The sequence below is a fragment of the Ascaphus truei genome, chromosome 16, assembly GCF_040206685.1.
Source record: "Ascaphus truei isolate aAscTru1 chromosome 16, aAscTru1.hap1, whole genome shotgun sequence".
Classification (NCBI taxonomy): domain Eukaryota; kingdom Metazoa; phylum Chordata; class Amphibia; order Anura; family Ascaphidae; genus Ascaphus; species Ascaphus truei.
Window position 1 is genome coordinate 27,698,598 of NC_134498.1, and position 21,739 is coordinate 27,720,336.

The 21,739-nt window shown below is 42.7% G+C and overlaps 1 protein-coding gene across 5 annotated transcripts in view; it reads right to left on the reverse strand.

The window, feature by feature from the left end:
* Positions 1-21,739, reverse strand: part of LOC142467326 (connector enhancer of kinase suppressor of ras 2-like) — a 497,579-nt gene that overhangs the window by 298,848 nt on the left and 176,992 nt on the right. For all 5 annotated transcript variants that reach the window (XR_012788363.1, XM_075572875.1, XM_075572877.1 and 2 more), the window contains exon 2: positions 19,257-19,420. Coding sequence is in view for 4 of the 5 variants with exons in the window: in XM_075572875.1 (XP_075428990.1) it covers positions 19,257-19,420 (164 nt within the window). In the remaining variant the exon portion in view is untranslated. The remainder of the gene's footprint in view (positions 1-19,256; positions 19,421-21,739) is intronic.

A 21,739-nucleotide genomic window follows, 5' to 3' on the forward strand; every position in this document is an offset into this window, starting at 1 on the left:
AACCTTCCAGTCCTGTCGTAAGAATTAAAACAACCTGTTACGACAAGTCTCTGGAAAAGTAGATAGCGTTATCTAACCTTTGAGAAATACAGTAGGACAAAGGGTTTAGCTTTTAGTTCACATTGGTGACAAACATAAGCAAGACAGATGGCGGTGACAAGGTCAGGATTGTAAGATCTTGGTGATATGTAGAGCCAACATACTGTACGGGGAAATGTTTGGGTTTTTAAGAATGAAGAGTGAAAGCATGTCTTACACAAGATTCCCAAGTCTTCTCCGGTCTCTAAAACATCACACAGTTGGACTCTCCTTTTCTCCCTCTACCATCTGCCCTCTTGACCCCATTCCCTCCCATCTCCTAAAACCTCTTGCTCCTACTATAATCCCCACGCTCACACACATTTTGAACTCCTCCCTCTACTCTGGTACCTTTACCTCCTCTTTCAAACATGCAACAGTCATACCATTACTCAAAAACACCAAGCTTGACCCTACCTGTCTTTCTAACTATCTACATGTCTCCCTCTTGCCTTTCGCCTCTAACTCCTTGAACGTCTTGTATTCTCTCGCTTGCTCCATTTTCTCAACACCTATTCTCTCCTAGACCCTCTACCATAGGGCTTCCGCACTGCTCACTCCACTGAAACAGCCCTCAGTAAAATAACTAATGACGTCCATGCTGCCAAAGACAAAGGTCAATAAACTCTGCTCATATTACTCGACCTCTCTGCAGCATTTGATACTGTGGACCACCCTCTTCTTCTTCTCCATACTCTTTGCATTCATAACAAAGCTTTATCCTGGATCTCCTCTTACCCCTCCCATCGTACTTTCAGTTCCTCTTTTGCAAACACCTCCTCCTCTATCGATCTCTCTGTGGGGGTACCCCAGGGCTCTGTCCTGGGACCCCTTCTCTTTTCTCTTTACAGACTCTCTCTAGGTGACCTAATCACATCTCTTGGGTTCAAATATCACCTCTATGCTGATAACACACAAATGTACTTTTGCACCCCTGACCTTACACCTGCTGTACAGACCAAAGTTTCTGAATGTCTCTCTGCGATATCATCCTGGATGGCCCTCCGCCGACTTAAACTTAACATGGCAAAAACAGAGCTTCTCATACTTCCTCCCAAACCTGGCCCTATTTCCTCCTTCCAAATTACTGTTGGAAGTACTATCATTCACCCAGTAGCCAAAGCATGCTGCCTAGGGGTCACACTCAACTTCTCCCTCACATTCAAAAGGTAACAAAAAAACTGTTGTTTTTTTCAATATTACCAAGATACGCCCATTCCTCTGTTGCTCGACTGCAAAAACTCTGACACAGACCCTCATTCCCTCCCGTCTTGACTACTGTATCCTCCTGCTGTCCGACCTTCCTGCCTCTCACCTGTCTCCCCTACAATATATCCTAAATGCTGCTGCCAGAATCACTCTACTCTTTCCAAAATCTGTCTCAGCATCTCCCCTGCTGAAATCCATCTCCTGGCTTCCTATCAAATCCCGTATTAAACACTCAATTCTCCTCACTTTTAAAGATTTACACTCTTCTGCTCCTCCTTACATTTCAGCCCTAATTTCTCGTTATGCACCATCCCGACTCTCTTCTGCTCAAGCATATCTTCTCTCTACCCCTTTTGTATCTAAAGCCCTCTCCCGCCTTGAAACCTTCTCACTGACTGCCCCACACCTCTGGAATGCCCTTCCCCTCAAAATCCGACTAGCACCTCTCTCTATCCACCTTTAAGACCCACCTCTTAAAACACACTTGCTTAAGGAAGCATATGAGTAGCTCCATGGCTAATGATTAAAACCTCATACATTAACCTTGGCCCCTTGCAGACGCACTTAACAGAACGCCCTCCTACTGTCTCTGTACGTTCTTCCTACCAACAAATTAGATTGTAAGCTCTTTGGAGCAGGGACTCCTTTTCCTAAATGTTACTTTTATGTCTGAAGCACTTCTCCACTGTTATTTATATTATTTATTATTTATATGATTGTCATGTATATTACTGCTGTGAAGCACTATGTACATAAATGGCGCTATATAAATAAAGACATACATACATAAATACAGATTCTGGACATGCTAATTAGCATATGGAGTGTGTCACTTAACTCCCCAATAGTAACAAAGAAGGGAGCGGGAGTAGGTTGTACGATACCTTTTATTGGATGAACAAGTACAGTAGTAGATATGTTACAAACTTTCAAACTCTCTGGTCCTTCATTGGGTGTTTTCAAAGAACAATACCATACTGGTAGGCCACGTTTTCTCCCATAAAGAGCATAGTTTTATTTATTTATCAAATGTTTTACCAGGAAATAATATATTGAGTTACCTCTCGTTTTCCAGTAAGTCCTGGGCACAGAGTTATGATGACAATACATGGTTACATTAAATGATCAGGGTTATACATTCAATTTACAGACGTTACAGGGACAGTCGGAGATAATATATGATTATGACAGTATGTAACAGTTGCAGACAAGATTAAAATGAGAGAGCTCAAGTCTTGAAATTACTTATACTAGAGGTAGTTTGTAGAGTCTCAGGTTGGGGCACGGTAAGAGAAGGAGGAGTGAACGGATTCCTTGTTGAACCTTGGGACCGTGAACAGTCTTTTGGAGTCAGATCTCAGGGTTTAAGAGCTGCGTGGCGTAGGGGTGAGGAGCTTGTTCAGATAGGCGGGTAGCTTGCCCAGAAAGTTTTTGAAAGACAAGACAGGAAAATTTACTTTGCGTCTGGACTCAAGGAACAGCCAATCTAGTTCTTGGAGCATTTTGCAGTGATATGTGTTGTAGTTACATTGAAGGACAAAGTGGCATATGGAGGGTGTCTAGTTTGCCAAGTTGAGTTAGCGACTAAAGACTGAAAGCATGTCTTACACAACATTCCCAAGTCTTCTCCAGTCTCTAAAACATCACACAATTGAACGTCACAGATGCAAATTCTGGACATGCAAATGACCATACCAAGTGTGTAATTTCCTAAGTTCCCAATAGTAACAAGGAGGGAGAGGGAGTTGGGGGTATAATACCTTTTATTGAACCAACAAGTAATAGATATGTTACAAGCTTTAGAACCTCTCAGGGTCAGGGAACCTGATGAAGGACCCTATGAAGTTGGAAAGCTTGTAACATATCACTCTTCCCCCTCACCTTCACTCACTCCTCCTCTCACGCCCCATCTCCCTCTCCTACCCCCCTCTCTCCTTCACTCACTCTCCCCCCACCACCTCCCTCTTCCACCCCCTCTCCTCTCACACTCTCCACCCTCCACTATCACTTAATTACCCTGCTCACACTCATTCCCTCCACCCCACACACACAATACCACCACCACCACCCCCACACACAGAATACCATACCCCCCACCCTGGCTCTCCCTGGCTTCTTTCCCACGCCGAGCCTCTCTGCAAGGCTGGACCTCTCTCCTGTCTGGAAGTCGAGCTCGGCTTCCGGCACACACCGGCAGGAGAGAGGCCATACCTGGCAGAGAAGGCCCCGCAGCAGCTGGGGAGAGCGGCAGCAACCAGAGGCCCAGCAGCTGGATACAGAAATTGAGCCTGGCTGAACCCCCGGCAGCAACCGGGCTCGGGACACTTGTCCTGCCTCTCCCCCCCCCCCCACCACCCCCCTGTCGGCGGCCCTGCCTGGGACCCTGGTCGGGTAATGCTTTGAATGTCAACAAGCCAATCTTGAGATAAATTCGCCATTTTACAGGCAGCGTGCATGTACGTTTATGGTCATAACACGTACAGTAGTATGGTTGTTGCATATAATTAACTTTGAGGATAAATGTTAACCTCAAGGAAAAGGAAAATACAGTTTGTTCCTGTTTTAGGAGGTACCATCTCAGGACACATTGTGAGCCATGATTGAACAAAGCATTGTAAATTATAATGTACCCTACATTCATACTGTATTAAAGCTGTCACAGTTCAAGGACACACAAGGGTTAGATTTTCTGTTTCTAAAACTGACAGTTCACGCGAATAATTGTAACTTGAAAAAAACGAGTCATCAAAAGCCAGATAGAAATAAGAACTGTATATGACCAATTCCAGAAACCCATGACTACTTCCAGACTTTCCTGGCTATATTGGGTAAAAATACAGACATTGAAACAGATTCATTGTGATTATGGAATGTGCAAAGCAACTGTTGGAATGATTTGCACCAATGTCATTGTGATCATGAACCCAGAAGAACATCCAGAAGAATATCCAGTGCCCATGTGAATTTCAATGAGATACAGTAGTGAGCAGAAGGACCTTTGGAATGCTCAGGTACGTGTGTATATGGAATATATAAACCTGCTTTGTTGCATACACAGAATAACTTATACAGCTTATAGGAGCATTGCTGGAACTACTAATACAGTATTTCTATCCAATAATCATATAACGAATTGTATATAGTTTGGTCCAGATTTATTAAATTGTAATACACCTTAGTATACTTTAAAGCAGCAAAAGCGGGATGCCCCGGAGCTGAACCCTGCTATTCTACCCTGAGATAGTTACCGGGGAATTAAAATGGCCACCCAATTGGAAGCCCCAACCGATGACATTGCTGCTTCCTATTGTTCCATGGTCACCAAAAATAGTGGAGATCCCCCCTACAGTTCTCATAATGTAACAAAAGTGGAATTACAAAAAAAAACGTAGGGGGCATTTCTGCTTTAACTCTTTGGGTTCCCGATGACATAACTGCATAACCCGGACATATTTACCCATTCATAGGCCTCGCCGGGGGCTCCAGGACATATTCATAGGCCTTTTGCTCATTTGCTAAGGGAGATCTGACAGAAACGGAGGAGGAGGATTCCTTCTCTTCCTTTCATGTGATCGCTCTGGGAAGAGATCATGTGACCACGACGTGCTGAAGGGGCTGTGACACTTTGGTACCGCCGCCCCTCTGGCACTCAAAGGGTCTAAAACATAAGTCGTAAGGTGCTCTATGGTTTCGAACCATTTAGTATATCTTTGACCAATACATATTGGAGTCAATGTATCGAAAACTCAAGACAATAAATTGCCAAACGTATCAGAGAACCAACTCTTGGGATTGCGAACCGCTGCGTACGCGCAGGTCCCAGGACCATGAACCTACGGCCTGGGACATGGTGCAGGGAGCGGCGCTGGGCAGTGCTGACGCTCATGCTCTCCTGCTCAAGCAGGAGATTTTTCTTGTCCCTGCATGAGCGCCAGCGAGCGCGCTTGTGTGCCGGGTGGGAGGCTTTCGGGAGGCGGGCCTGGAGGCGGATCGGGAGGTGGGGCTAGCGCGCCGCGTCACGGCGCCGATGTCACGGACTGCCATTGGCTTCTGGCAGTCACGTGACCGGCCCTGCGCTTTCATGAGCGGCAAAATTTAAACTTGCCTGTCACCTGCATTTCCACACGCTTCCACACGCCTGCGGATGCGTGCGGAAGCGCCGTCAAAAGCCGCGCTGATAGGGATAATGCTTCCCCTCAGCGCGGCTCAGCGTGCCTCAGCACGGTCTTTTTGACCATGTCCGAGGCCTTACTCTTTCTTTCTCGCTGCTCTAATTTCTCCCGCGATTAACGGGGCAAACTAGATATGACAAAACCACACAAAACAAGCGCGCACATAAGGACTGTATCAGTGCACGTTCATTTATAATATTCACTGATAAAGTCCTTCTGTGCACTCTTCTTTTGTGTGTTTTTGTCGTAATGTTTGTGACTATCTGTTTGTACCTACAACGTGAGACACCAGCAATGGGGAGCGTGGGGTTTCTTCATTTCATTTCAACATTTCCAGACTCGCGTTTGAACTCAAACCCCCAAAATACAAATAGTATTAACCATTAATGAATTCTCTTTGGTCTAGTGTTCTGAGTTAATTCGTCTCATACGCACTGACCGTGGCCCCTTGCTCACGCACTTACCAGAACACCCTCCTACAGTCTCTGTAAATTCTCCCCACTTAGATTGTAAGCTCTTCGGGGCAGGGGCTCCTTTTTCTAATGTTTTCTGTCTGAAGCGCTTATTCCCACTATGTGTTATAATATTGTGTCCTGTGTATTACTGCTGCACTATGTACCTGGATGGCGCTATATTCAGATTCATTAAAGGGTGCTAAGTTTTAGCAGACATTAATCCCCATTCAAATGAAAGGGAGCTAAAACGTGCTAAAGTTTTGCACCCTTTTGTGAATCTGGGCCTAACTGCTCACACTTTTCCAAGTTAAGATTTTATGCCTAAACATGCTACTCCTATAGATATATTGTATGTTAGGAAACAGAGGTATACCAAATGGTAGGAAAGTTATTACATGGTCTAGAACGTTCTCTTCATGCTACTAAGTGGGACGTAAGGTTTAAAAAGTGACAAAGCACTCAATTTATATTATTTAGGAAAACCTATCAACCATTTTCCAGCAATGGCTGATAAATACGTATTCAGCCATGTGTGCGTTTGACGGTTTAAGAAGGTGTTTGTACTTTCATTCACTTAGCCTAGGAATTTGTTATTCAAAAACCTTGAGCAAACGTTGAAAATCCACCAGATTAAAATGTCTCCTCTATCATGAATTAGAAAAAAAGTGCATCGTGCCACCCGTAGGAATATTGTTCTTGCAAAGCAGCCTGTATCGGATCGACGCGGGATAACTTTTTTTAGTCATGATATTGGTAGTGTAGATCCTGCCGAAATCGGGTTACCGTGACGTAGTCGCAGGCTTCAAATATTTTGACTAAAGTATTAAGCTAAATAATCCATATTTTTGGAGAGAGAATATAGATCAAATACATATTAATGAATTAAATGATTTGTCAAATTGGATGTAACATTGGGGCATTTTTGTCTCTTTATATATAAGGTCACAAACCTAACAGCACTCCAAATGACACACACACACACACACACACACACACACACACACACACACACACACACACACACACACACACACACACACACACACACACACACACACACACACACACACACACACTATAGTGGGTTTTGAGTTTACTTGTGTATGTTCATTTGAAAAAAGTCTCTTGGCTACAAAATTTGGGTAAAACTGCCCCAAATATAAACAAAGAACAAGGATCAAATGGAAAAGCGACTGGCGTTTCTTCTTTGATAAATTTGGTGTAGTGTTTTTGCACCATTTTTGCAGCCTGAAATTTTAGGTAAGCAAACCCTTCCCAGGCAGTGAAAATCTGATTTGGGGCACAGCAGAATTTTCTTTAAAAGTAACAAACATATCAGTGTTTCTTGCATTTGACACAAGCCGTTATCCACGGAGAAGGACGGCCGAGACCTCGTGGAAATGTTCTGGGCCCAGAGATGGGAGATAACGCTGTGCAGAGAAATACACTTATATCCCAGGATCACAATTTGCAATATTGGCACAAATTATATTATGCACTAACTCTTGCAGGCAAAATTATCTTGCCAAATATGCCCTGAAGAAAGGTTTGTAAATATACAGTGCGCCTTATCATATTAACCAATATTAATAATTAGCTGATAATAATAAGACTACATTTGCATGCTTATTGATAGGTGTACATGACTTTATTTAGGAGGCTTACTTTATACCCATCGAGGAACGTTGCAGGCTTCCCGGATTGTAAGAACCCATGCGTGGGAAAGGTGCTACTTAGGGGGGCAGGTAGAATGGCAGTTTCCAGGCTGTCGTTGTATTGTAGATGGGAAAAACCAGTAGGACGGAAGAATTTCTCAATTACAGAGATGGAGAAGCTTATTTTGAACCCATAATTCCAGGATTCTGCCTAATAATTATCCGTTAGCTGGTCCTAGAGAGAAGCTACCTGAAAAGAGAAGATTATTATCTGCTTCTCTGCTACACAATGCTGGCCCACCCAGCTGTATACCGGTTAAAAGTATAAAAAGGTATACACAATAATCTAAAGCTAGAGTTGGAGTATAGTTAAGTTTACCGACACATAGCCGCTCTGATTACTTAGTTTAAGCAACCCTGGGACGATTATCTGAACTGAGAGCTGGTGCAGGTGCTGAAGAAATACCAGATTCAAAAAATGTTTCATTTCTAATTCCCAACATGTTTGAGACAGACTCGGGTATATATAGTTGGATGTATTTAGTCTGTCGGCGGGAAGGTGGCAGCTTTGCTAGATATTTCCATGTGGAACTTAACTGTAGCTAAAATGCTAAAATGCTGTCTTGTTCAAGCGGGGCTGCATTACTTGTTAACCAGTAAGTGTTTGCTTATATTTACACCTGTTTTATACATTTGCAATGAAATGATCCCTTTGGAATAGATCGACATACACTATATTCCGACATCTACACTAAAAACTGACCTCTACAATGTGGAACAAATACAGTAGGCAATTTACATTCTTTGCAGCCATATATATTATACATGGCGACTGTCCCACACCCACAGTCACTCCTACCAACCATTGTGACCAAGCACTGCCATCTACTGCACTTATTCCCTCACCTGCTGTCTCTGTAACTCTCCCAATATACCACTTAGATTGTAAGCTCTTTGGGTAGGGATTTCCTTTCCTATTGTCTGACATTGTTGCACTTATTCTATTATAATTCCCTGTACTGTATTGTCTTTGTAAAGCGCTGAGTTCACTGTGGAAGCTATGTAAAGATATACATACATTTATATTCTGTAATTGTGTCCTATATGTTTTAGGCTGCAATGGAAAAATATAGAACACACTTTAAAAAAAAGCACTATTTATGTATGTATGTATTGTGGCAAACGGCTCCGTTTATGTAGCGCTGCCGTTTGCCCAGGCTCATCGCGACACAGTCTTCTAGGGTTTAATTTATAGAAAAGGAGGACAAACACTTGTATACACACAAGAGGCACTCAGCCCTCAACCTTCAGTGGTTTATTTTTCCATTAGTGACACTAAACAGTTCAAACACCGTCATTATAAGAAACAAAAGAAATCATAAAAACAACATTTACTCCTGTCAGGAGTCTAACTCCTGCATATCCCATTGTGCAATGTTGGCTGGGTAAGCCAGTTACCAACTTAAAATAACACACAGCTATAACATTGAGTTCTTAACTGTCATATGGGGACAGCGTCCCAATAGATTCTCAGATGCTGCAATACATGAGGGGGCCGTCTACCCCGAACTGGATCCTGGGGAGCAGCATCCTTCCAGCCTCCAGGCTCTAAGGCTGCGTCCATACAGCCCTCGTCCGCGCGGAGGCATGCACGTGCGTGACATCACCCACGTGAAGTGGGTGCGTTTTCAAGACGTGGTAGGCGCGCTGTCGGGGGGCGTGTCTGTGATATCACGGAGCTGGTTGACTCTCATTGGGCGACCAATTCATGTGACCTGCCGTCGCTCCGAGAAATCAGTTTCAACTCATTCCTCGTGCAACGCGCGCCCCCTCCTGGGGTCTACGGGCGCAATCAATGCCTTAAGGCAATGTGATCGCGCCATGTGCTGGCGCCTCCGCGCGGTCTTCGGCAGCATGGACGACACCTAAGAGAGAATGAAGTAGCAAATCTAACTGCATTATATTCCTCTTCCTTAATTAGGAGAGCAGGGGAGGGAAAACAGAACCATTGTAAAGTCTGGTATGGGTTTCCTACGCACCAGCCTTAGTGACTGTGAATGTGTGGGGCGGATCATAACCACACTACATCTGCCCTTTCTTCTATTAATCAGACGGAAAGCTGCCCACTATCCTGGGACTATGTCACACTGTGTATGTATATCTTTATTTATATAGCGCCATCTATGTACATAGCTCTTCACAGCAGTAATACATGGGACATAATGGGAAGAAGTGCTTCAGACAGAAAAGTAACATTAGGAAAAAGGAGTCCCTGCGCCGAAGAGCTTACAATCTAAGTGTCAGCTCCTTGTGACTGTGGACAAGTCACTTTATGTCCCTGTGCCTCCAAAGTAACACTAGGAAAATGAGTGTGAATGTTTTGTTACTGAGCAAGAATAATTCAATATACATGGCTACATCTTGGGCTGTAATGCTGTTACATTGTAAATAGTCATTACTTATTGGTGGGTATAAATCATATTGAGACTATACATTTAATTATGCAAAAAGAACACATTTTTTGCCAGTGTTGAATTTACAGTACTGTGCTGTTTACATTTTCTATTTAAGGCAAATGGATTAAGTGAAGAATCAAGCACCATGGTTAATGATACCCAGCCAATGGTTCACTCTTTGGATATTTTTTAAATGAAAGATGACACAAAAGAGAATCAATATTTAATGTCCAAAAGAATTCATTATTGTGATCAAGATGGCTTGACATCTCTTCACTGCTGGGCTGGCATGACACCGCTGCATTTTTATGGCCTACTAAGCCTTAGTTATTTTGAGTCTCAAGACTAGGAGTGGCCAACTCCAGTCCTCAAGAGCTACCAACAGGTCAGGTTTTCAAGATATCCCAGCTTCGGCACAGGTGGCTCAATCAGAGGCCCAGTCTCTGACTGTGATGAAGCAGGGACTGATTGAACCACCTATGCTGATTGAGCCACCTGTTCCTGAAAACCTGACCTGTTGGTAGCCCTTGCGGACTGAAGTTGGTGACTCCTGCTCTAGACAATCCTGCTAATTTATATCATCAGTGATGTCATAGACTACAATACATTGCATACTAATCCAAATGCTATAGTTCCTCCTGATATGAGAGTTTAAGTGTTTATACAGTATTTTTGAGTATCCACTGGCTCCTCATTTGGTTTCATTCTGTATTTGACCCCAAGAGGAAGTGAACCGTTTTACTGTTGAATTGAACTTTTTATTCCTTCGTTTTACCACTTTTGCATGTTTTTGTTGGACGTCAGCAATATCTCCTTATAAAAACTAATATTATTACTATGATAAATAGAATATCCTCTAATATTTGAGTGGTTACAGAAGACCTTGTGAATAATGTAGGAGTATGGAGTATTTTTGGGAAGGCTCCAGGCTGGAAGAGCAGTTTCTCTATTATTTAGGACTTTGGAGTGACTATAAATGCAGCTAACCTTACCCTCACGCTTTCTACCAAGTCACTGTCAGACTCTGCATGGGTCAGTGTTTCATTCAGACAGTTGTCATGAATATGCTGAACCTGTCACATACAGTATATTAGTTGTCAAAGCTACTCTTAAGATATGAACAATTCATGGGGGAATTCCACGGATAGATTTCTTCACTTCCAGATACAGATGCATCAGATGTCATTTCTTCCACCACATGTCACGTTATAAAGCAGAGTTTCCTTAGGACTCAATAGCTGTGATAATGCAGAATATCACAGAATATCCCAACATATCGCGCATTTTCTAGAGCTGTACTTTGACGTTCTCATTTCCCTTTTTAACGGAAAACATGATACGGTATATGCAGTCATCTGAAAAAGAACGTACACCCTCTTTGAATTCCATGGTTTTACATATCAGGACATAATAACAATCATCTGTTCCTCAGCAGGTCTTAAAATGAGGTAAATACAACCTCAGATGAACAACAACACATGACATATTACACCGTGTCATGATTTATTTAACAAAAATAAAGCCAAAATGGAGAAGCCATGTGTGAAAAACTAAGTATACCTTATGATTCAATAGCTTGTAGAACCACCTTTAGCAGCAATAACTTGAAGTAATCGTTTTCTGTATGACCTTATCAGTCTCTCACATCGTTGTGGAGGAATTTTGGCCCACTCTTCTTTACAACGTTGCTTCAGTTCATTGAGGTTTGTGGACATTTGTTTATGCACAGCTCTCTTAAGGTCCAGCCACAGCATTTCAATCTGGTTGAACTGCTAAAACTTCGGCTTTTATAGAGGTGGTCACACTTGCTGATGATCAATTAATCAAGGGCATTTGATTAGCAGCACCTGTCTGCTACTTAGCATCTTAATTCCTATGGAAGCAGTAAGGGTGTACTTAGTTTTTCACACATAGCTTCTCCATTTTGGCTTTATTTTTGTTAAATAAATCATGACACTGTGTAATATGTCATGTGTTGTTGTTCATCTGAGGTTGTATTTACCTCATTTTAATACCTGCTAATGAACAGGGGTGCGCAAACTGGGGGTGTGAGATTTTCTGCGGGTGTCAGGGTGCGGCAGTTACACAGGTCCCGCGCTCTCCCTCATGGCATTTAAATTAAATGCTGGAGGACCGCACAAGGCCTCTGTAACTAACTTACCTTGGCCTCCAGCGGCACGTCGTCCTGGTAACCCGGCGTCAAATGATGCTGCGGGCTCACGTGACGTCCCGTAGCCATGGCAACGTGACGTCACATGACCTTGCTGCGTCATTTGACGCTGGAGCCAAACGCGGGGGGGGGGGGGGAGGGCTTGAGCATGGGAGGAGAGCAGGCAGGGGAGGGGCGCAGGGGAAAAAGATTGCGCACCCCTGCTATACAGGACTATGAAGACATGAAACTGTGTCTCAGTCGCACTCGGGAACAATGAAAATCTGGTAGTCAAAGCGCCATTATGAAGATTTGAATACAGAGAAGAACTGCAAAGCAGTACAGTATATACACAGACAAAGAGCTTCTGATACCCTAGGTGTACAAGAAAAGTAAACGTCACCTCTTTTTCGTACTACGACCCCCTGTGATGTCACACCGCGTGCATATACATGAATGCCGGCATAATGACATAAAAGTGTATTGATATGAATAATAAGGGCAGAAAAAAGTGATAACTCATCTAGATTGAGATATACTCCACCACATCGCACAGCAGATGCTGATGCCAATTATAGACTATGGGGACATAGTATATGGCACAGCGTCCCAAACTCACCTTAGCAAACTAGATACCCTCTACAACTCAATATGCCGCTTTGTCCTACAATGTAACTACTGTACAACACACACTTCTGCGAAATCACTTGATTTTAGGATCAAAGTGCATTTTTCCTGTCTTGCCTTCAAATACTTTCTCTGCATGCTCCCCAGCTACTAAGGCAGGGGGGGCCATCTCCAGTCCTCAAGGGCCACCGACAGCTCAGGTTTAAGGATATCCCTGCTTCAGCACAGGTAGCTGAATCAGTGGCTCAGTCAATACCTGGGCTGAAGCAGGGATATCCTTAAAACCTGACCTTTTGGTGGCCTTTGAGGACTGGAGTTGGCCTCCCTTGGCTTAGAGCAAGGGTGCGCAAACTGGCGCAAGATTTTGTGGGTGGGGCGCGGTGGTTACAGAGGCCGCGCTTCCCCGAAAGCATATAAATTAAATACCGGGGATCACGCAAGGCCTCTGTAACTTTACTTACCTTAACTTACCAGCGACGCGTCGCCATGGTAACCCGACGTCAAACGACGTGCAGGGTCACGTGACGTTGCGGTGCCATGGCAACGTAATGTCATTTGGCACCAGAGCTGGGCGAGCGGGGCATGAACAGGGGGTGAGAGCAGGCAGGGGGTGCAGGGAGCAGAGTTTGAGCACCCCCTTAGTCCATCTGTTTGCCTCTCACAGGCGTCATACTCCTTAGAACCAGGAGAGGAGGGAAACACAATATTTGAAGTCACAGAATCAAAGCACAGAATAGATTTTCAAGACTAAATCCAAAATCCAATATATTCAATAAATCTAATGTTCAATATATTCAATAAATCCAACGGACCCAGCCATGTACACACCTGCTCTCAGCCACACCTTCTTGCCACTTTTCCCACTGCTAATGGTGTTAACCTACAGTATCTAATTTAACACTGACTAACCTTAAAACTCGCCTTACAAATCAGACATCCCAATAGCCTTCACTCACGGCTACTGTCCCACACCCACAGTTACTCCTACCACCCATTGTGGCCAAGCACTGTCATCTACAGCACTTATTCCCTCGCCTGCTGTCTCTGTAACTCTCCCATCATACCACTTAGATTGTAAGCTCTTTGGGGCAGGGATTTCCTTTCCTATTGTCTGATTTTGCTGCGCCTACTGTATTATTATAATTCCCTGTACTGTATTCTTTGTGAAGCGCTGAGTACACTTTTGGCGCTACATAAATAAAGACATACAATATGTAATGCATTAGTGAAAAACTGACAAAGTGATGACTAGGAAAAGAACGTCTCTCTTGGTCTCCATGGATTTCTGTTCTTGGTTGTAAATGATTTATTTTGTGCCTTGGTCATGAATTCCTCTAGTCCAAAATAACATAGGAAATAGGAACAGATGGCTGAGCATGAAAAACGAGCGCACGGAAATACCTGAAAGTAGGACTTGTTTTAGTCAATTAACCTCTACAGTAATAGAACAATCTACAATTCCTTTAAAAATGGGTGCATCAAATCCACACTTTAATGACAAAGAAATATCGCTAGAAATAGATTTGTATTCATTATATTTTAAATAGGTCAGCGGTTTCAATGTTGACACAACGATATTGCAAACATGGAGACGTAAAAACAAAATAAGCTTAATAACATGGAGACTATTTAACTCCACGTGTCTTTACTAATAATAATATTTTCTGATCGACTTTTTTTAAGGGGTATTTCTACTTTGCAGCATTTAGTTTGGGAAAATTGTCGAAGATTAACTGTACAAAGCTACAAACAAATATTCACCGTGACCTAAATTTGCCTGGCAGGAGAGAGATCCGATTCGTGTCTCTCTGAAACGTTAGGTACAGTAGCTCTTAGAAATCTCACGTTATTCCGAATGACACTTAATGATTTTGCAATGTGTTTTAGATTTGCTGAGCACTTCCACATTTCAGGAAGTTTCAGATTTACTGAAGCGCATAAATCCTTTTCACAAATACAACAGCTTGAGCGTTTGCCAAAATGTGCAATACCACGAGATTGCGCATGTAATGCGTTTCCAGTGTTTTAATTGGTCTATTAACTAATGCAGGTGGTCCTCAGTCTTCGTGGTCAGACGCTCGCCGGCCGCGGATTAACATGGGATTCGCAATCCGACGGTCTCGCTATGCGCCGCGGTTTGGGGGGAACGGGATTCCATCGGATGACGAGGACCGCCTGTATACCTAAAACATATACAAAAGCTGCTGCATACAGCCTACCGGATCAATTTATTCTAGCAGTATTCACTGAGCTACACATGCTAACATGCCAATGTACTCCATATAAGCAGCAGGAGCATTTCGTCTGACATTTTTATTATATTATATTTAAGGTAGCAGTCCACATTTGTCTTTTTTTTGGTTGACTTTTTATCTCACTTTAGTAAACTCTTATTGGCATTTCATATGCTTTTTTTATTTTTCAAATCTGCCGCTCCGTTCAGGAGAAGCGTTTGGAATATTAAGGAATATTAAGAGCCCGATTTAGACTTTACACCTAAAAATAGCAGGGAAATACAAAGTTTAGCGCTGAGCCATCACTATTTCAGGGATTTGGAGCCAATTAAGAGATAGGCACTACAGGATCGTTTGCAGGTGTCATAAAATATGATCATGAGGTCTTAGATTATCTCCATTGGCTATTTTAACATCTTTAGCAATCATACAGTACATTTGTGTATAGTAATGACATCTTGCTAATATTTGCACTTAATTACATTTACACACTTGACTTTTGGGGGACTGGCCTCAATTTGCAACAACTGACCCGGCAGGAGGGAGCCGTGTATGTAACCAGTGGTGTGATCATTAGATAGGTTTTCTAATGTCTATGTAAAGCTTTAATTCAGCCTAAATAAGCGCCAACATTTCCAGGATGATGTGAGGTGCAAAGACGATACCTCTAAAGTATTTTATCCTCAGGCATGCCAAAAACATTAAATGTAGCCCTATCCATGATCTTCTCTGGGGTTTTGGTCTATTCTCAAAAACAGCAGGTATTGCTTGGGGTATTTGAGGGACCTTCGAGTGGAGGTTTTATCCCATGGCCGGACATGGGGAACCTTTCCATAGGGTGAGGCAGGGGCGTACAGTTTAAAGCCCATCTAAACTTAATGTACACCATTCATCTTATTCTTTCCACCTATGGAGCTGCTCTATTGACCAGGGGCTTTAATAGGCCAGTGGATGCTTGATTTGGGGGCTCCAGCGACTCGGTTTTCATCTAATTGTTCCTAGTTACCTAACACAGACACTGCTATTATAGTCTAGCCTAAAACTACTTCTCACTAGCTAGGACTTCCTGAAAGCTTGTACTAACTAGCTCGTAACTATCCACAGCTGGGGGTGATAATTTGTTCCTTTCCGAATGTCTGGCTACACAGGCTAAATAAGCAAAACTCAGAACTCGCCCTATTTATTCAGCATGTAAACCTATTAAATAGGAATAGCACTTTCATACTGTTTCTATTTTGCTTGTACACATGTATATACTGTACCATAAATAGAGATATTGAAACATTAGCTTTGTTTGCTTGTGTAGAAGTATAAAAGCACTCGTCCATAGCACTGATATTTATAGCACATATATAGTAATCTTAGCATAGTGCTCTCAGACACATCCTAGTTAGTAGTTTGGCTCCTTTAGCATATTATTAATGCAATGGTTATAGGGCTAACTCTTTTTTTAAATCTAGTTCACGTTTTGCAAGCAAAAGAAAGCGATGTCTCTTTGCCAAAGCGATGGGCTCGCCAAACAAACTTGGTGATTTTGTTCTATTCCTAACTAAAATGCACATTACCACAATACCAAGCAATTCACAGTAAAAAGGTCAGATAGTACTTTTTTTGCCCACAAACCTTACCACCCATTACAGTTGGATCCATTTAAATGTAATATTAAGATACAGCAGATTCATTTCTATATTTGCTCAATCTGTAAAATTACAATTGAAGCGTCCATTCTTTTCCCCACTTTATAACATTTTAGCCCCAGAATGATCTTCTCAACGTGAAATATCTACATGACGGTTGTGTGCTCTTGTATTAGACACAAGTGGGTTTTTAAACGTTTCCCATAAAGAGACATGGATTGCTGACTATACCGTCTAACTCACAGTGATCCACCTAGAAAACCTGTGAGCACAAACACATACTGCAACTTTTGTTCCGTTAAATAAAATCTTTAATTGAAAACAGGATTATTTTTAAACCCCATAAATCCTGAAACGCATTGCACAATAGTGATAATTACGTAGACATATTTATCAAAAGTGGAACACTTTTACTAGCTTTACCAATGTTGTTTTTCCTGTGTTCATTTTCTTATACCAACCAAGCTTTTCTTGATCTAGACATAGTCAAGTTGTCTGTTATTTCTCTAAATAATCCTGCAAGCACAGACAACAAAAGAGAACAAAGTGTGATCCATGTTTTTAATCTTCGAAAAACAGGGGTTCTCCAGTCCTCAAGACCCCCCAACAGGTCAGGTTGTAAAGATATCTCGGCTTCAGCTCTGGTGGCTCAATCAGTGGCTACCTGCTTCAGCATAGGTGGCTCAATCAGTTGACTGAGCCACCTGTGCTGAAGCTGGGATATCCTTAAAACGTGACCTGTTGGGGGGTCTTGAGGACTGGAGTGTTACTCAGATTACTACCCTAGTCTGATATCAGTACTCTGAGGATGAGTTCCATGCAGGTGTGCAAGGGAAATAACCTACTTGCTGTTTACAACTCTGTATAACTTTGATTAAAAAGGTGCAAACGTGCAGTTTTTTTACACTTTTTGTTTCAAATGTTTTTGACATTTTGTATGGGGGGGGGGGTATGCTACACAATGTGCAAAATGTTGCCTTTTTTACATTTGGCAAACATTTACAATGTTGCGGTGAGAAATTCCCACATTTGTAACTTTTTTGCGTACCAAACTTTTTTGAAAATTCTTCGTACAACTACCCTTGACATTTCTGGTCTCTCATGCACTGTAAAAGTTGGGTTACCGTTAGAAAATGCCCCTTTATTGGGCTACATAAGGGTTTTTATTTTACATCTATGTTGTCAATTGTGATATTCCAAAAAGCCAAATCAGAAGAAAGCGCTGGCGTTTGTGCGTTTATCTCCGAAAATGTACTTGTCCTGTTGTATGTGATTTCTGATACTTTTTTTCATTTGAACTAGAAAAAAAATGTATTGGCTTCTTCTACTAACACATCTTATTCCGGTTCTGAGCTACTGGGCAAACGGTGATTATATCTAATCGGATGGAAAAAAGCATTCATAAATTGAACTTGTTAACAATCTGTTGTAATCGTAAAATGCTACCTTCTTTCTTTCTTTTCTAGACATCTGTATGGATGATAATAATAATAGCATGTTTTTGTATAGCGCTGCTAGTTATACGTAGCGCTTTACAGAGACTTTTTGCAGGTACAGGTCCCTGCCCCGTGGAGCTTACAATCAATGATTTTGGTGCCTGTGGCACAGGGAGATTAAGTGACTTGCCCACGGTCACAAGGAGCCGACACAGGGATTGAACCAGGTTCCCCTGCTTCAAATTCAGTGCCAGCCACTGAGCCGCTCCTTTTCCCCCAAACACCCCAACATCCCACGAAACATCCAATTTATATTTTTACCTGTTGGGGCCCTGTAACACCTCAATTGCTTTTAGGATTTTCTGTTAAGATACATTTAGTTGGTGCATCCCAATTTGGACATTCAAGTTTATGCAGTAATAAAATACAGGCATACCCCGGTTTAAGGACACTCACTTTAAGTACACTCGCGAGTAAGTACATATCGCCCAGTAGGCAAATGGCAGTTCGCGCATGCGCCTGTCAGCACGTTCTGAACAGCAATACCGGCTCCCTACCTGTACCGAAGATTTGCGCAAGCGGGGAGACTATAGAGCCTGTTACAAATGCGTTATTTACATCAGTTATGCACGTATATGACGATTGCAGTACAGTACATGCATCGACAAGTGGGAAAAAGGTAGTGCTTCACTTTAAGTACATTTTCGCTTTACATACATGCTTCGGTCCCATTGCGTACGTTATGTGTGTTATGCGTGTGTTTATGAACAGTATCCTGCGTGTTTAAGTGCTTCTCCTTTCCCCAAATGACTATACAAACTGGAGTGTATGATAGAAGACTCGTTCAGAGGTAACAGAATACATACTTTGTGGGAGCGAAGATAGCTTGACATAGCGAGAATAATCCCTTGATTGGCTCCTTTGTCGTCATTTTGAAGACTCATATTTGCAGCCATCTGGCACATGTGCATTAAACAAATGATTAGATATTGTAAAAAAAATTTTTAGCAACTCTTTGTTTAGAAGTGGAAATAAAAATATCCCCCAAATGTGCAGGCAGAAAAACGAAAATTCCTGACACATTCGGAATTGGAAAATGTACTTTCGGAAGCTTTGGTCAATCCGCAAAGAAAATAGAGTTATCTTACCAAGGCGCACAGAAGATCGACAGCTTCCAGGATGAGTTCTTGGTGGCCAATGCGAGAGACCCCCAGTTCTTCCAGCTCCTGGTGGGTGATGTGTAATAACTGCTCGCCATTAATCTTTTCTCGTTCAAAGTTTTTAATGTACTGCTGAAGGCAGTCATCCAGACCTGAGAAAGAGAACAGGGCATGGTAAATACGGATCCATAAACATCAGCTTGTGGGAAATGGTCCATATTAATACTGCAGCTTTATACTGCATAGTGTGTCTGCTTTCTGATATGCGTTATAAGGACGGCCCGTTCATCCGGGTATTAACCAGTTCAAGCGGTTATTAAACTATTTGACATGATAGAGGTACAGTATTGGTGATGCTGCTTTTTTTTCTCCACATAAGGCCTCGGCCAACCTCCCCGCTGGCGTGCTGAGGCGCGCTGAGGCTCAGGGAAAGCGGGTGCTTTCCGTGGCCTTAGACAGCGCGCCGTCAGGGGGCGGGCCGGGGGCGGGCCAGTGACGTCACCCAGCTGGTTCGCCCTCATTGGGCGAACCGCTCACGTGACCGGCCCTGCGCTCCGGCGAGCGCTGAAATTTAAAAATCTGCTAAAACCTACGCTTCCGCGCGCTTGCGGAAGCGTAGGCGAGCCCCTACTAAAGCCGCTCTAATTGCGGCTGTAGGGGCTCAGTGCCGAGCGGAAGCGCGCCTCCGCCAGCAAGAAGCAACCCTGGACGAGGCCTAAGAGAACATCGTATTTGGGGAAGATTTATCAGCATAGAAAAAGTGCAAATAGAAGTTTGTTTTGACACATTTCTCCTTTTATGCTAGTATGTCTTTATTTATATAGCCCAGATAATAGAGAGGAGTGCTGCACACCTCAAAAGAAAAAATTATACAATTACCGGTGCTCCAAAGTTTAGAACGACAGCCTGCAGTCAGTCCTGGGTACATGGAAGAAGGAACAGAGGGCACAACGGGTTTTAGCAAATGAAAACTCATTTATTGCGCCAACACTCAATGTTGGCTCAATAAATGAGTTTTCATTTGCTAAAACCCGTTGTGCCCTCCGTTCCTTCTTCCATTTATTTATATAGCGCCATTAATATACAGAGTCCTTACAGCAGTAATATACGTGACAATCATATAAATAAATAATATAAATAACACAAAGGGGAGAAGTGCTTCAGACATAAAAGTAACATTTAGGAAATGGAGTCCCTGCTCCGAAGAGCTTACGTGTTCTTCTCGCATTTGTGCTAAATGTAAAACAGTGTTACTTACCATTGACATTTTTTTTTACGCTATTTAGATTAAAAAGTGATGCTCGGAGACGCAGAGTATGATAACATGGCATTATCATCCTCAAATCCCTCACTCCTCCTATTGAAACCCCTAAATCCCGAAACAAAACGTGGAGCAAAGACCTTGAACTTTATCCATAGGCTCAGAGATGCAGGACGAAAATTACGTAATTTGCTCCAAATAAGCCTGGAGACAGCACTCCCTTTTTACTTTTGCCCCAAAACATTCCCGCTAATGACAGTAAATTCCAGTATATGCACAGTTCTCTGTATTACAATATGTGCCCCATCTGTATTAGGAGCAACACAATAATAAAATGATATCCTTCTAGATTAAAAGAGACATAAGTAATTGTTTGTGTTCACAGTACTTTGTTGTGGTATTGCATACATTCTTTATAGTCACACTTGAATAACCATTCCATTATGTGGCTGTTACTGCATTGAGGGTTCAACTCCTGTCCTCAAGACCCCCCCCCCCCCCACTCCACCCCCCTCCACCCCACCTCACCCCCACCCCCACCCCACCCCCACCCCACCCCACCCCACCCAAACTGGTCAGGTTTTCAGGATATCCTTGCTTCAGCACAGGTTGCTCAATCATGGCTCCCTGCTTCAGCATAGGTGGCTCAATCAGTGGCCCGTGCTGAAGCAGGGATATCCTTAAAACCTGACCTGTTGGGAGGTGTTGAGAACCGCTGGGTTACTGTATCTGTTGTGGATTTTATGATCAGTTGGTTAACGGTTTACACAAATACCACAACAACCTGGGTTAAATGAGGGTTATTATTCGGCACATAATAGAACAACTGCTTTGGTCCGGGCGGAGAATACCTCAATGTAATGAATATAAGCATTAATTAAATTGTATGGGGAAGTTTACATATTACGGGGTAATCCCCGAAATCAAGACTATACACCATATTACATCAGTGAAATGAATAAGCGTACGTCTACTAAACGGAGCAAAGTAAAAATGAACAGGTCAGAAGTTCCCTTAAGGCTTAGCACTGTTTAGTAATCTAGCAGCCGTTATAATAACTCCCTTTAACGTAATGAGTTAATGCTACCTCGTTATCACCGCAAGCTCTATCTCGTGCATCATTGAAAACATTGACACTGCGTGCGTTCTCTTTAACGCACACATTAATTACGCCTTATTTCTGGGGTTATTCCGCGTTCACAGAGTTATT